General features: G+C 35.3%; 2 protein-coding genes across 16 annotated transcripts in view; one reads left to right on the forward strand and one right to left on the reverse strand.

Moving 5' to 3' along the window:
* The window catches only part of LOC142344811 (uncharacterized), a 340,173-nt gene that overhangs the window by 60,153 nt on the left and 263,261 nt on the right, over positions 1-16,759 (forward strand). The gene's annotated exons all lie outside the window — the stretch shown is intronic.
* The window catches only part of LOC142344816 (uncharacterized), a 136,790-nt gene continuing 127,163 nt past the window's right edge, over positions 7,133-16,759 (reverse strand). For 12 of the 13 annotated variants that reach the window (XR_012759284.1, XR_012759283.1, XR_012759287.1 and 9 more), the window contains one exon: positions 7,133-7,896. Coding sequence is in view for 5 of the 13 variants with exons in the window: in XM_075396793.1 (XP_075252908.1) it covers positions 7,299-7,896 (598 nt within the window). In the remaining 8 variants the exon portion in view is untranslated. Of the gene's footprint in view, positions 7,897-15,555; positions 16,221-16,759 lie in introns of those variants that run through there. The other variant, XM_075396790.1, reaches the window with a different exon arrangement.

The following is a 16,759-nucleotide window of genomic DNA, read 5'->3' on the forward strand; positions in this document are numbered from 1 at the left end:
AAAACAATAACCGACGTAAGTCAGGCGACCTCATCTCAAACGACTGATTATGTCTCGATTTTACACTACCCTTAATTGTTTCAGAACTGCCCCCAGTTGAGATGACCGGCTTATCATGACGCAAACGCCACTTGAGAAAAAAATGAAAATTCAAATGAAAAATTATTCATCTAAAAGGGCTCTGTTGTTGGAAGTAAAAAATTGAATTAAAAAAAGTTGTAACTATTTCATGCAGACCATGCAAGCACCAAAAAGAGGCTATTTACAGAAGCTTCAAACTTCTTAACGAAATCTTAAATGACCTATCTAGAGTTTCGTACAAATTATACTTATAAGTTGACATCACCCAGCCAATATCTTTTGAATCGAAGAACAGAGCTGGCAGATTGCCAGAAAATAGCCACAATAGCTTCATAGATCTGCAGTCTCAAAAAGTTAAAAAAAAGACAGAACAAAAAAGAAATGTATTCTTCTCATAAGGGGCTGAGATATTAAATTTTGATTGAGATTCTGTATAACCTATTGCAGTTTCGAGTAGCTGCTCTTAAATAATCATCAATTAGAGTAATACACACTCATTTGACCCTATCTCCTTCAATTAAATAATCAAAATTCAATTTCAGAGTGAGGAATTCATTTTTGAGAGTGAGTTAAGTCATGTGTGAGCAAAAATTTAATGACTCGAATGAACAAAAAACTCGCTCCACTAAAAATGAAAAATGACGTCACACGCGCAATTCAATTGAAACTGCACTAAAAACGAACATAAAGCAGATTTGAAGTGATTGTGACGTCATATGATCGCAACAAAAATCTTGACGACGAAAAAAAAAACATAGTCGGAACCGACTCGAAGAAAAAAAAACATCTTCGCTGACCGAATGCACACTATACATAATTATACAAAAGCATTTTGAAACAACAACAGGAAAAATATCATGAAAAAACTAACTCAATAAAACTGATATATAATCTGACAAAATTTTATTTTAGTTGCCATTAAAAAACTGGTAAAAGATCAGGTTATACAGGTTGTTTGCAACCAAATATTATTGATTGGCAGACAGCCTCAAGAAATGGGATCATAAAGAGAAAACCGAGGAAAGGGAAATGAGATGATGAGGGATAAAACCGAAAAGAACGCACAAAACCGAAAGATATTCTTTAAAAAAAATAGTCTACAAAAGCTAAATGCAATTTCTGAACCGTTAATATGAAAAAATTTTAAGTAAACTCTTTCGTACACCATTCAAGTTGAAAATACTTGACGGAGAAGTAATAAATAAATGAAATATGAACAAAAATCTGAAAAAGTAAGAAAATCTGAAAAGTAAGTGTTAAATTTATTTAAATGAAGTGCAGTTTAAATGAAATGGAGCTTAGCTTTGAAGATTCTTCCTCACACTTATTTGGCGAATTTTTATTTGAATTTCTTTTGCTAGATCAGCCGTTAATCCATATAATAAGAGAAAAATTTCAAACGACTATTGGAAACAAAGTTCTCTAGACTTGAAAGGTCACCTCATAGTTGCAACAACTAGTCATCCTTGTCTAAATTAAATAAAGAAAAAGATCATAGAGATTCCAGAAAGTAAAATACATTAAAGATCAATTGTCAAAATAATAAAATTATATTAAAACATTAAAATTGTAATTAGGAGTCAAGTTTTTATCGATTTTCAAAGATTAAACGTCAAAAAACAAATCAATCATTAATTACAAAATCAAACAACTGGCTGTTCACAGAACGTCCTTTTCTGATAATTTCAACCAAAAGAAAGCAGAAAACAAAGAAAAATTGGACAAAAATTGCAAAAATTAGAATAGCTTATGTAAAATTTTATAAAACAAAAAGACCTTTTTTCCAAAAGAGTTAATCAATGAACGAATTGCCCCACTAAAGTTGCCATATGCACTGATTTTTCAGATAAAGAGTTCGATCAAGGTCCAAAAATGAAAAAGTAGTGGAAAAAATTCAAAAATTATCTAAAAAATATAGAATAATGTACCCATTTAACACTTTAAAAGAAGTATCAGACACTTTTCCAAAGTCGAGAAACCATTCACTGACCGAAGCGCATAATCAAAAAACATCTCTCGCTCATTAAAAAGTAGTTCACACCGCAATTTTATTCTCTTTCGTTTTTAGGTCAAAACACCGTCTCAGCGAATAATACTTCCGGTAAAAAAAACAGGTAGTAAAAAACCAAGAGACGGCCAATAATAGGCTCGGCTATTTTTGGAGGTTAAATTTTTTCAGGCCTTGGGATTGTTAATCATAGCTCTCCTTCAAATAACAGGAACGAAGAACCCCTGTTCCCAATTGAAAAACATCAAGTTGTAGGTTGCAATCTTCTTTCAAATCTATACAATTTAAAAATTTGCTAGAAAATATTGATAGTTTGCAAGGAAGCGTCACAATATAATTCTCATCATTAGCTTATAACATATATAACAATACAAAATTTTTGTTTGTATGCATTAAGATAAGAATGGACAATGATTAAGTGAAAATTAAAAGAATATAATTAAAAATTGGAAATGCAACCAACGTAATCCGAAATTGAAGACGATAAAATATTTCCAGCAATTTGATACAGAGCGAGGAAGATGCTTGAGCAAACAAACAGTTGAAACATTTTGCATGAGGAGCACTTTTTTGCCAAGTTTACTCAAAAATTTATTTGTCAAATAGTCAGCATAGTTCGAAACAGAAAAAAAACTAAAGAAGGTAAAAGGCGAAAAAAGGTCTATGATTCTCAGTAATCGTTTGAGTGTAATAGCACAGCCTTGCAAATATTAGATCAAACTATGTTGAGGTTTTTTTACTTTGAAAAACGAAAAAACGAAAAGAGGACACATTACAATCAATAAAATAATGAGGATTTAAAATCACTTCAAACATAAAACATTAAACAAAAAATTTTTTTGCATATTGTGTTCTAACGAAATGTGAGAAGTACAGTTAGGATCCATGCAGCCTAATATATCAGTTAGCAACATGAGTTTCTCTATGAACAGAATTTAAAACGCGTATGTAAGAATAAATATCCATTAATTTTGTAACGGCTTCAAAAACAGTACAAAGAACGGAACATTTACAAGCTAGTAATTAAACTTACTTATTTTTTGAACTCCTTTTTGAATAAGAAATGTCATCTTTGAAACAATTGTCTTTTTTTAGCCAAATTTTGCAAACATATCAAAAATTTTCGGTTTATTGAAGAAAAAATCAATGTGCATTGTTCCAGACAAAAAATTTGAAAAAATTATTTTTTTTAGTTTGTGTAGTTTTAGGCACAACGTAGACATAATTTTTAATCAAAAACTACTCTAACATGAATTTACTGAACAAATAAAACTGTTTTTGCAATAATTTCAACCAATAAACAGCTCTTTTCTGCAATTGCAAAAATTTAGAATTAACAAATTATTAAAAAAAGACCGAATGCCAGGACAAAAAATCCAACTAATGTTAACTCACGAAAAAATTTCAGAGAAAGCTGAAAATTTGAAAGTCGTTACTTGAAATTCAATGGATATTTCAGACGCAAAATTTCTCAAAATTTTAATGTAAGCAGTTATGGTAACAGCGAAAGGCTTGCCAAAAGCAGTACAGAGAAAAAGATCTTTTTGAAGGGTCAGTAATTTTTGTTTTTAAAATTATAAAAATCTTAATTACTGTCTTTGTTTAAATGTTTTTTGATTGCAATCCATATAGGCACTAAAATAAAACTTTGGAGGATTTAAAACAATTTTCACATTTCTTACGTAAGTTTAAATGATCATTTTTTCGAATTTAGACACAATTTACTCTTATTGGGGAAGTACTGAAAATATTTGCTGAAGTTTCCCAAGTTTTTTCCAAACTCATGAAAACAGTTTCTTTTAGACACCTTTCAAAAAAATCGAAATTTTCCTATAATGCACCCGCAATTAAGCAGAGGATATGAAATTATTCACAAAAAAAGTTTAGCTCTCCTTTAATGAAAAAAGAAAAAAATGTTCATTTTTCTATTTCAAAAAGCAAGTCGATTCGCTCCGAACTGCAATCAACTTACAATTTGCATTTGCTCATCAGATAACAATTAAATGTGTCGAGAAAATATACATAGTACACAAGAAGTTGAGACGGATCACGAAAACCACTGACGTCTCTAAAAGTTTCATTTTTTTCTGTAAACAATCTCGGCCAAAAAACGCAATTTGGGAACACTTTGAATCAGAAGTTGCAATTGGGTCTGTTGATATAAGAGCAAAACCACAAAAAAACTGTTAAAATTTAGGTTTTTTTCAACGAGCTCATCTCTTTAGAAGATATTGTTGTTCATTGCCTGCACATCATTGAGTTTGATTGAGTTTGTAGGAAAATTTTGCAAAAATTTGCAAAAAATAAATGTTTAGAAAAAGCTTTAGGGAATTGCAAAAACCAGTTTAATTAAGCTCCAGATAACCAATGCTAAGTTAACGCTCTATGATATAGAAAAGTATTGTCTTGTTAGAAGAACTCCAATGTGAAAAAGAGAGCTAAAAATGAAAAATAGTAAAAGTAAGGAAAAACTTTGACGTTTCAAAAGCTACAATTAAATATTTATAGGCTGTTTCAGCCTTTGGCGGACAACCATGACAATATCAAGTCACATATTTTTTAACGTCACTAATGTCTGTTATGAAAAATCAATACATTAGCCGTCGACCAATGGGAATAAAAAATTGTTTTCATTGTTTATTTTCACGGATAAGGTAACTAATGCCCAAGATTTCGAGGATTCAATCAAACTCGATTATTTTTATTGCTTGAATTGAATTGTTGCTTGCTTGAGATTCATTTCATACACTCAATTCTTCTTATGAAGCTTGATATGTGTACTTGGAAAACTGATAATTAACTTCTTACTCCATAATTAGTATTTCGAGTGACCCATTTATACACAATTATTCACCAATTCAGGTGACATATTTTCTTAATTCACACGCTGTTAACGTATGAAACTAATTCAACGTTGGCAGGAGTGACGGCGTGAACAACACTGACGGTGAACGTCGATTATCGACTTTCTACAACCCAGCAACAATTTGACGAACAAGAATATTGGAGAAGCAGAAAACATCGAGTGAGCATTGGAGAAACTAGGGACAACTGAAGAAGTTGACTGAACCTACTGAGTAGGGAAGCAGGAGACAGATGCAAGAGCAAGACGAAGGAGTAAGGTCAGGAGCAGGATCCTCTGCCTGTAGAGTACAAGAAACGCCTTGCAGTTTTATCAATACCCTGATAACTCGACCAAGCAGCTGCTGCTGAACATCCGACAAGTTAAGAAAAAATGACGGCTCCAAGAGAATGATCAATGTTGAAACCAGTCTAGGTTTTGAAACTGATGAAACTCCAGGGTACCAACAAGAGAGAGCAGTATGATCGTGGGTATCATGCTGAGACCTTGGTACTGACCCCACGCTCATTTCTTGCTTCGAAATAACCACTCAACTCAGCAAGGGTAGGGTGAATATACCCGACTCACTAAGAGACGCAAACTTCAACCCAACCCCGCACTGATTGTGTAAACCAATGATACAAAGTCGTTGTTTTCGCAGTGCACAAACTGGCTGCTCTTACTCTGAAAAAGAGTCCGGCTATCGGATTTCAGTGATGGTTTTTCTCTATCTAAAGATCTTCTTCCTTGCTTTCGCATGTTACTTGCATAAACCCAAACGGCAAGTTTTTTTTACTCTCAGCGCATAAGCCGGCTGCTTTTTGCTCTGATTGAGGGGACTGGCTGGCGGAGGTGCACTGAGGTCGCCTCTTTCGTTTTTCTCTGTGTATTTCTTTCTCTTCTTTTTCTTCACTATTCTTCCTTTTTTTTCTGCTCTTCTCCAGCCCCCAACTTTTTTTTCAATGTAACCAAAACCCCGCAATAAATTAACAGAACATTTCAGACTAAACCAAACTCACTGACTCCATCCAGACAAGGGTTTTACAAAAGCACAAGAAACCAACAAATAAGACCAAGCTAAGTGCAATCAAAGTCAAAGAGCGGTTTAAAAAGTTGAGTAAATGACCACCTAAGAAAACGCAAATAGCAATTCACTGCTAACTGATTACATCTAAAAATAAAGTAAAGTACAATAAACTAACAGTGACGGTGAACGTCACATATCGTGAATGAATGTGACAGCTATCTCCAACTTGAAGCATTTTTGAACTAAATTTGCTTAATGACATAGATCTCCGCGTCCGCACACACTAACACTCATAATTTTAAAACACGGTGGCAAGTATTAGTGACAATTTTGAATAAATTGATCAAAATTGTACTCTCTATGATTTAGAGGAGTACTGCATGATAAAAAAGAACCCTTATTTGAACTAGAGATCCAAAAACAAAAAAGTTTAATAATAGGTGTAATTTTTTTTGATTTTTTGCGTAGCTGACCATTTCCATCTCACTCTTATTACACTACTCTTCTCCCCCAATCTGAATAACCAAAATGGTACGAATCCCAGGCCTAGGCCTCAACTTATAAAAAGACTTTAAAAGTCTAGTAGGGGGCAATATTGACTATAATTACACGGTCGAGCTTCCTAGTTAAAGTTGAGCTAATATCTTTTTGTAGGTTGAGCTTAAGTCTTTTCATAACAAAGAAAGTCTCTTTTCATGGGAAAAGGCGCTTTTCATGGGTCCACCATTAGTCTTTTCATAACACTGTTTTTTTTAAAATACGAAGTTTTTCATTTTTTGCTGCTTCTGTACATACAGAAGCAGAGCCGGAACAAGACCAAATAGCTTTGCACCAGAGCAGCCCAACTTCAGAAACAGTTGAAAAACTGCCGAAAGCCTTAAGATCTTCGTGAAATCTTAAGATAAAGAGTTATGGCAGCTCGAGCATATTGCCACATTACTTGATTAAATGATAACAGCTAGGTTAAGTGTATTGGTCCTAGTACCATTAGCCATTACAAAATTTTGACGTTATTCAGTTTGTTTTCCCCTCCTAAATTGTGAACTATCTTTTTAAAAAAAAATAATGCAGGCTTTTGACGGGCTAGTGGTTCTTCTGAATCGTAAAAAATGAAGGAGCATACACGCTGGCTACATTATATGCAATATGGCACGGAAAATTTTGATGGCAAAAAGCAAACTTATGAAAAGACCAATGATGGACCAATGAAAAAACTTTAACTCGACTTTGTTTGCAAACATTGTGTCGAGCTTAAGTCCAGCCCAAATATTGGGTCGAGCTAAAGTCTTTGGAAGACTTACGAACCGGTAATAATAGATGTAATGCACTATTGTAGAAAATTACTCACCAACTAATGCCACCAACACTTTGACAGCTAACGTGAACAACAATGGTCTTTCCGCCTGTCCTTGCGAGGAAGCATCTTCTGACCCATAAAACAGAGACGATTGGTTTAACATTTCATCCTTGAAGTTGTAAGCTAAAGCATTCGTATCTCCCATAACTTGAACAAACTGACTCTGTTGGTTTTGTTGTGATGCTACAAATTGATTTTGCTCGCTTGTTCCGTGGTATTGTATGTAATGTGTAGTTGATACGGCGGTAGTTCTGATAGCTAAAATCAAAGTCACAATTTTTGCTGACAATTTCAGCTCCGCTTTTGATCTGTGCTCTTTCTTCTTTTTTGACGCTAAATAAATTTGTTGTTGTTTCCTCAACTCTTTTGGCGAATTGCCGTAGGATTTGTTTAGTTGCTCCTCATCGTAAAAATTGTGCTGAATAAAGTAATCGTGGTTGTAAAGTTGTAAGTTATCTTTTTGTGAGAGAAAGGACTGATAATTATCGAGAGAAGAATTGAACGCAATTTCTCCATTTGTTGTGTTGTAAGCGTTAAGGGTACCTGAAATTCTGTTGATGAAATTCGTCGAGTGAAGATTTCTAAAACAACATAATCTAAAGTTTGATTTGCAAATCTTTTGATTCTAAGCGATCAAACAAAAGCTCAAAAATTTGAGAACGCCTCTTATATTTACGCACGCAATTTGAATGTATTGTTTGAAGCGCAGACAAAAGGGCGTTACGTGTATTTTGTAGTTGAGACGGGAATGAAAATTTGAGGGGAAATTGCTGCAAACGGTTATGCGGAAAAGTGGTGAACAATTTGTTATCAAATCTGAGCAAAATGAAAAGTGGGAAAAGTTGATCCGCTGAGATTAAAACAAAGAATAATTACAGAAGCAATCGGATCGAATGGGAATTTCTCGTTCAATTTCTCCGACGAGTATAATGGAAGCATAGTGGGCGCCGTCTGGTTATCAGTTATAACTTAAATAACCGACTTCTAATAACAACCATAACTTCAAAAACGCAATTAATCGGTCACATCTGAGATTTAAAATGAAACAATTTGATGAATTGCCACCTTTATCTTCAATAGCATTTTATGCCTCATTGCCTATCTATCAGTTTAAAGGAAACTAAATTTGACCTTTAAGCACTCAATTTAACAGATGAAAATTATTGATCAGGCAACCACTATATCAGAGCGGAAATGATACCAGTTTTAAAATTACCCCCCCCCCCCCCCCCCTCCCAAGCCCACTTCACCCAGAAAAAAGAGTGTAAGTTGATGTAAAATTTGCAGAATTTTTTTCATAAACTAACCAAATTTCTCAAAAATGTATGGTAGTAGTTTAACACGTAATAAGATCAAAATAAAATTTGTCTATTTTTCTACAAGTTCAGTAAAATTTGATACTGTGACTTTGTAATTCGGCTAAGAGGGCGCAATAATACTGAGAAACAATTATGATTGCATGGTGAAAGAGAGACACGTAATCTCAACCGCAGACTTGATGTAAAAATAAGAATAAACAATATCGTCAACCGCATACTAAAAAATAATATCCTACATTAACGAGCAAAATAAGCATTATGGAGACAACACAATTTGTGTTTTCAGACGTGAATAAGTTCATTATTTCTCAACGCATGCATTTTAAGGTCTTCTATATTCACTAATAACAATTTCAGCTCCAAAATCAGTTCAAAATTGGAACGAATGAGGGTTTTTTGGGTCCAATCAGCTAGATTTTAATGAAAATATTTAATCTAAAATATTGTTTTGTTGATGTTTTCGTCAAAAGCTTTAAAAGTAAGCTTTAGAGATTTTAATGCCAACACAGGAGAGGCAAGTGGTACTAATAATGTTGACAGTCAGAGCAGCTGAATTTACTCAAAACAGAGAACTTTTAATTAAATTATGACTTAGGTTTATGGATTATAAAACTGGCTATCTTTTGATCAAAATCCAAGCTAAGTTAATGACAGAAACTCATAACTTAACACATCGGGTTCACCTATTAATTGTTGTGCTCAATGAAATTCTGTATGGTACTAGCGGTATGTCTTGGAGAAAGTGCACATGTTCGCACCAACTTACAAAAATTTGGCTTATATTTGGGATAAACAATTTTTCCCTCCAATATAATAACAACTTTCATTGGAAAAGAAAATTTGTTTAAACACGCAAAAGACTTGCTCCAGTCCATCCCATGAGCTGATTTAAAAAAGTAGAAACCTTCTGAGCAAAGCCGATATGGAATGGTTATCTTGCAAGATCTTGCCAGATTCTTGCAAGATCTTGCAAGACTATGTATCGTCGTGCAAGATTCTCTTGCAAGATCTTGCAAGATACCCATCGTCTCGCAAGAATCTTGCAAGATAACCATTCTTCTTGGAAGAATCTTGCAAAATAACGCTCATCTAGCAATTATGCAAATAAGTGAGATTAGAATCAGACGATAATGTTTTTTCCCACCATTTTTGTCATTATGATAAAGATTTACAACCAATATAGCATCAATTTTGAGTGTTTTTGGCGCAAATTAAAAATAAGTATTAAAAATAAGTATTATTATCAACATTTTTGTTTTTTTCACAGAAACTTAATTAAGATGACGAATTTTGGAATAAAGAAAAATGTTTTCGAACAGTTCAAAGGCTTAGGTATTAGTTGACTGAACTTATGTTCTACTTCAATAAAATACAGGTTTCTGATGAATTTAAGATATCAAATGTGTCCGGGAAATTTCTGCGCTAAATGAGCGAAAATGCGTCTATCGCAGCCAATGAGAGTAGAAGTGGACCGGAACCAACTCAGAAGAATCTTGCAAGATAACATTCATCTGGCACGATCTTGTAAGATGACCACGTCCAACAAGATTTTGTAGGATAACCAACGTTTTGCAAGATCTTGCAAGATAGCAATTTTGTACATAAATCTTGCAAGATCTTGCAGCATAACCATTTGTCTTACAAGTTCTTGCAAGATAACCCTCGTCTTGCACGGTCTTACAAAATAGACATTTTCCACATGAATATTGCATGATCTTGAAAGATAACCATCAGGTAGGGTAAAGTTTTCTCTACTTCTGTTGAGATCAACGTTTTTTCCAATAACTATATTTGAGCGAAAACATTTTCAGAAATCCTTTAGAATTTAAAAAAACTTTCTCAAAATCCATTTAATATTTAATTTCCATAATCTTGTTTCCGTAGCGACAATTTTTCACTGACCTATGTGGCAGTCGAATTTGATTTTTCTCCACCCAATATCGAAAACGTTTCGCGCCCTCTGGAAAAATAAAAGTCATAACAATAAAACGCCTATTAACCGCAAAAGTTCCAAAAGCAAGAAAAAAATGTACAAATTTACTCATGTTTCACTCTTTGCATGTATCAACCGAAAATTTTTGTTTTGTTGCTTCTCTTCAAAACACAAGGAACTTAAATTCAGGTCCTTCACATTTCAAATATATCTTTTGAGTGTTTATAGAAGTTTTCAGGTAGAAATTTTTTCGGGTATAAGTATTTGTCGTGGTCTCGGGCATGTGTCAAGAGAATTCAACAAACTAAATTTCAATTTGAAATTGGTTCTCCAAATATTTAAAACCTAGATAGTATTTATAGTACTCAACTCGGCTAAAATAAAAAGAAATAACTAACATAATTAAGATTAGCTGAAAACACTTCACTTAATTGGCATGCGAACTAAATTTTGGTTTCAGTGAAAAATAAATTCTCGTTCCAACGGGTGAGAGAGTTTAGCTTCTAACTTCTGATTGAAAGATCAAAAAAATATTGATAAAACCAAGGCAACATTAGAATTAGAGTCAAGTTTAGTTTTTCTGATGTAGTTCGTTTCTGTTTGACGCTTTTGTTGTCCCCAACGGTTGCTAACCGTCAATTATTGAAGCATCTTCTGTGGCATCAATTAGTAGACTCTGTCTTGATATATTCACGTTCTAGCGGAACAATTTGGTTGTCACTAGCAGTCACTGTCTTGTTCGAATATTCCAGCGGCTTAGGGAATAAAGTACTCAAATTGTTGGGGGTAAAAAAGATAGCCAGAACTGTCAGTGAACTGCTTGTTTTGTTTTGAAGGAGACTGGATGACACAAATAAATGTCTGTGATTGTTGGAAGCCTCTTTTGCCGTCCCTGTATTTTGCCCTCGTCTTTGAGGTGTTTTGTTTTGTCTTCAAGCTTTGCTGCAGAAAAGATTGAAATCAGACGCTCATATTTGTATTCCAAGTTTGAACGGCCCGTATCAATGTTAGAACAGCTTGCTCATCAAGTCGTTTTGCTCATTGATGACTCACAGCACAATTTTAGGTCATGGCTTACAAACTCGCGGTCATGGTCGGAAAAGAACATTTTCGGTATCCCAATTATCTAAAAGATTTGGTCTAAAGATTGATGGGAGAATTTTCTTGAACAAAGCCATTATTGTTTGTAATATTCTGTTTCCCACAAGGAAGGCTTCAATCCAACTTGATACAGTGTCTACATTTACTAAGATGATTTGAACCCAGCCCCAGTTTTATTAAGAGACTTCTCGAGCTTCTGTTTCTGGCCAGGTTGGAACCGTTTTCCTCAGGAGAGGCCTGTTTTCCTGGCAAATTCTATATTAACTCAAAAATCGAAGAACATCTTGACTCATGCTGGTCTAACAGGCTGCCCTTCAAATTGCTCTTACTCCTGCATTCTGTCATGAAATTTTTCTTTAAAAAAATCTTATTTTGGTTGCAATGAAAGGCAAAGCACACCAAAAAAATATTCTACTATGGACTGTCAGAGCATCCTTCTGTAGTTCGATACCTTCCTCTGCTTCAAAGAACTGCTTTCAATTGCCAGTCTTTTTTCTTTTTTATCACAACTAGGGAGAGTCTGTTACTTTCCAGTTCCTTTCCAGTTTAGCCTGATCTCTGAGTGGATTGAATCGTCGGAGTTTACAAAACAGAATTTACCTAAAGCGCAGCATACTGGATCATTTGTCATAGTCGTCGTCAAAGTTTAGGCTTTTCATATCATTGACATGGGTAATTTTTCCTCCGAGGTGATATTTCATTTCGAAGGTGAATCCCATTGGCGCTACTGATTCTAGATGATGCCATTCGCTTTCGTTGTTCCTTTGTCAGGTGTGAAATGATATTTTAGGGGCTTGTGCTAAATCTGTACCGTGAATATTCTTCTGAGAAGGCAGTTTTTCAGACTTGTGACCACAAAGACTGCAAGTGCCTCTTTTTTCCTACTGGAGTATTTCTCTTCGGCTTATGACATTTACCTGGCGATGTAGATTACACGATGTTGCTCTTGCGAGAGCACCCTGATTACTGTTTTTCGTGAGGCGTCTGCTGTAGCGCTTGCCTCTTTTGTCAAGCTGAATAGCTGAACAATGGTGTTGCTAAACAGATCAATCTCAATGACTTCAAAAGAGTTTTTTCTTTTTCATCATTTAAAAATAAGCTTTTCGGACTTTTCAAAAGAAACTTATTTTTGACAAATTCTAGTAACAATTGCTTATAAAAATTTAATAAGTCAACCAAAAGTTATTTCAAATTTGATAGCGGTTTTGCGTTCTTGATTCTCCGAAAATTATTTAGATTTGGTGTTATACCTTCTTCAGAGATAGAGTAACTAGAAAACTTAGCAATTGGGAATGGCTTTGAAAAGGATTGCTCTTGATTGAGGGTGAATTGTGTTCACGTAGTTGCCTTTTGACTGCAGGCGTTCATTTTTGTGCTGTTAATTTTTGGTTTCATCTACCAGGATGTCCCTTGAAAAATGTCCACCTGTTTGATTTTTTTGAGAGTTGATTCAAAGCATTTCTGGACTAACAACTTGAATAATCACTGGGATCTGTTAACTCTGCATATTTTCACTGCATCCTGGTCTAGCTAAAATTGATTATATTTGTCGAATAAATCAGTTTTTTCAGAGAAATAAGCCCAATGGAGTTTATGGAGAGTTATCTCTATGTCTGGGAATGAATAGCCCTTTTTCACAACTCTGCCATTGATGTGAGTTTCAGTTCTGCGCGTCGTCATAGGGCTCCAATTTTTTTCCGTTGCCACATTACCGGCGACGTATTCTTGAGTCTGGCAGCAGGCACTGGCACTAGAATGGCATGCTACATGATTGATTCGAGTTTAACTTTCACACTGTCGGGTAGAGGGAGAATTTTTTTTCTGGCCGTGCAGAAAATTAGCTGTGATCTAGTAATTAATTTAAATTTATTTTTTTAATTATACAGAATTTTTTACCAGAGAAGAGTCATTTCACCCGGAGAGATTGTTTGTTTTGCTTTAATGTTGTCCAATTGTCTTATTTTGACTGCAGCGTCTCCAAAATTTTTTAAAAAAATTAGTTTCGTCAAATCTTCCTCGGGGCTGATGAAGCTTTCTCTGTGGCGTGCTATATTATTGTCCTCAGATTCTCTGACGCTTTTGGTAATTTTTAGAATTGCCTCTGGCAGCACATAATAAAAAAAATTGTTACCAATAGGTCGGGGATTGTACCATCTGCGTTGACTTTTTCCTCTCTTTCTTCTTTACACCAGAGCCAAAGGAATATAAGAATAACTTCAGTGCGATACGTTTCCATAAGAGTCTAATTAGAAACATGCCAAACATATGCATGCAAAAATATAGCAAAAAAGAAAAGGTCTTAAAATTACTTAAAAATAACCACTTTAGGACCAAAAATTGATCAAAATTATACATCAGAAGAAATTAGTCATTGAATTGTACTCTGAATTCGTATATAACGGAAGCCGGGCTGGTTTACTGAAGTTACTGTTTTTTTTCAAGGTAAAAAGCTTAGAGCGTATCATAGATCAAAGCATCGAACAGAATTGCACTAATTTTGGCAAACAAAAGAATCTCAAAGAAGTTCCCAACTTAAACCTGTTTTTATGCAGGTTTTACAAAAAAAATTTTTTAGTCGACCTACGTTCCTGATATAAACTATGGCGGCAATGGCTTACCTCGTTTCTTTTTTTTCCTCTCGTGCACTATGTTGGAAATTCCTGTGCCACGCACAAACTTTCCCTAGCAGTGTTGCTTGAATTAAACATAACCGACTAACGTCAGGCGAATTGCTCTCAAACGACTAGCGAGCGGTTGGCTTCGGTAGTAGCTAGGCACAGTTTAGTGAGGGTGGCTTTAGCTTAATTGTAGGGGCGTGAGTGAGCGCAGCGGGGGAGTGCACTGGGGGGCTAATGGAGTGGCAATAGTGGGGAGAGGGGGGTCAATCTCTAAACGCCGCCCTTAGCACCATAAGTATAAGTCTCCATAACAGGATCGCATACTCGAAGACTATTGAGCTAAAAGGCTCTAAGAGCACTTAATGGCCGCTGGGCGGTACCTGCTTATCCCGTTTTTGAGGACGAAAAGTCAAAAGCGTCAGTCGAAAAACTGGTCTAGCGAAAAATCGCATTAAAAAAAGACCGACAGGTCTAATGTAATTGCTAAAAACTTCGTTTGAGAGCAATTAATAAATCTCAAAGTGGTGCTATGAAAATACAGCAGCGAAAATTTAAGAGAACGTTGAATAACCTTTGTCCGAAATCGCATTAAATTTGATTTTCAAAACAATTTGAGATATCTTCGCAGGTGCTTTTTTCACAACACTTTTAACTTTTTAACGACCGAGGTATCAAAATTAATCGAAGATTTATCCATGAAATGAGTTTGCGCGCGTGCGTGCGTGCCTCCGTTCTTGTGTGTGTGTGTGTGTGTTTGTTTGTTTGTTTGTGTGTGTGGGTGTGTGTGCGTGCGTGCGTGTGTGTGTGTGCTTGCTACGTTCGTATACGTGCGTGCCAGCGTGTGCGTGCGTGTTTGATTGTGTGTGTACGTGCGCGTGTGTGTGTGTGTTTGTATGTGTGTGTGCGTGTGTGTGTTCGTGCGTGCGTGCGTGCTTGCGTAAGTGCGTATGCGTGCGTACGAGCGTGTGCGTGTGTGTCTGATTGTATGCGTGTGTGCGTGCATGTGTGTGTGTGTGTGTGTGTGTGTGTGTATGTGTGTGTGTGTGTGTGTGTGTGTGTGTGTGTGTGTGTGTGTGTGTGTGTGTGTGCGTGCGTGCGTGCGTGCGTGCGTGCGTGCGTGTTTGTACGTGCGTGCGTGCGTGCATGTGTGTGTGTGTGTGTGTGTGTGTGTGTGTGTGTATGAGTGAATTTTCAAAGAAAAATGACCAAGCATTATGTATCATCACAAAACAATGCTATGGAAGGGGAGTTTATGCATATTTATCTTACCTTCCGAAGAGAAGCAATAGATCGAGATACACAAATAAATAGTGCATGAAATGGAAAGTAGTGTTTGTTGTCTCTTCTCTCCGAGGTGAGTATTTAGTTATGAATATTTAATAACGTCATCAACAAAGTGTGATGCCAAAAACGGTGCAACTCAAAGTTCTTCGCCAGATCACTTGAAAGCGTGATAGGAGTTCTGCTCTGGTAGCCCTGGAAATGAAAGGACCTCTAACGTTCCATTTTACGGTTTCGCGGTTTTGATTCTTTTTAAATTTTTCATTGACCATAATGTAGTAAAATGCACCATGTGCGTTCATGTAATTTTTTCAAAGTAACTGTAATATTTCAATTTTTTTCAAATTTACCCCAACATTTTGCGTCATAACTTGTAATTGTTAAAATCTTCGACGTGCTACAATTAATGTACTTCAGAATTAAATTCAACACAAGCTAGCGCCCCTAAAGTGGACCATTGGGTCTATTCTACCACTTTAATTCCACAAAACTTATGTTAATACATGTAAAAAGGGCTTACAGTGGGGAATATGGCGACAAAAGAACTATCTGTTTCTAAACCATTTATTTCGACCGATGTCACAGAAAAAGCAAATTAGGTTTTTGTGAAATCGGGTTACAAACTTTGTCGTTTAGATTCCACAGCTCAAAGTGATACAATTTCACAATTTAGGGACTTTAATCCCACACCTTAGTTCTCTTACAATCCACTATTAATTTGGCTAACTCTTATTTGAGCACGAAACTAAAACATTGCTTCTGAGTATTTAAAACTATGTTCGTTTTGCGGTGGGTGACTAATCCAACTCAAAGACCCCTTGAACGCAGGGACATTTGACAGGAACTATTAGCATTCTATGCTCTGTGATAGTTGATAAATTTAAACCTAAAAGTTTGCTATATTACAATTACGCTGGCTGTTTGAAATGTTGAAAAAAGGTTCAACGAAACCAAGAAGTGTAACATTAGTTTAAAATTATCTACAAAGAGCTTCTTTAAAACTGCTACTCTGTCAATGGGTTAATTTTGAAAAAATTTCGCAAAATTTATATTATTTTTGAAAGACATAAAAGCAATCTCAGATTGATAAAACTTCGAAACAAAGTTGCACGAAAATAGGATATGAGACAGTATTTTGAAAATACTTACGATGAACTTTTATAATGATTAAGTTCTGCGAGCGAACTAATTT

The sequence above is a fragment of the Convolutriloba macropyga genome, chromosome 8 (genome assembly GCF_964194025.1).
Source record: "Convolutriloba macropyga chromosome 8, txConMacr16.3, whole genome shotgun sequence".
In the NCBI taxonomy this organism is placed as follows: Eukaryota; Metazoa; Xenacoelomorpha; order Acoela; family Convolutidae; genus Convolutriloba; species Convolutriloba macropyga.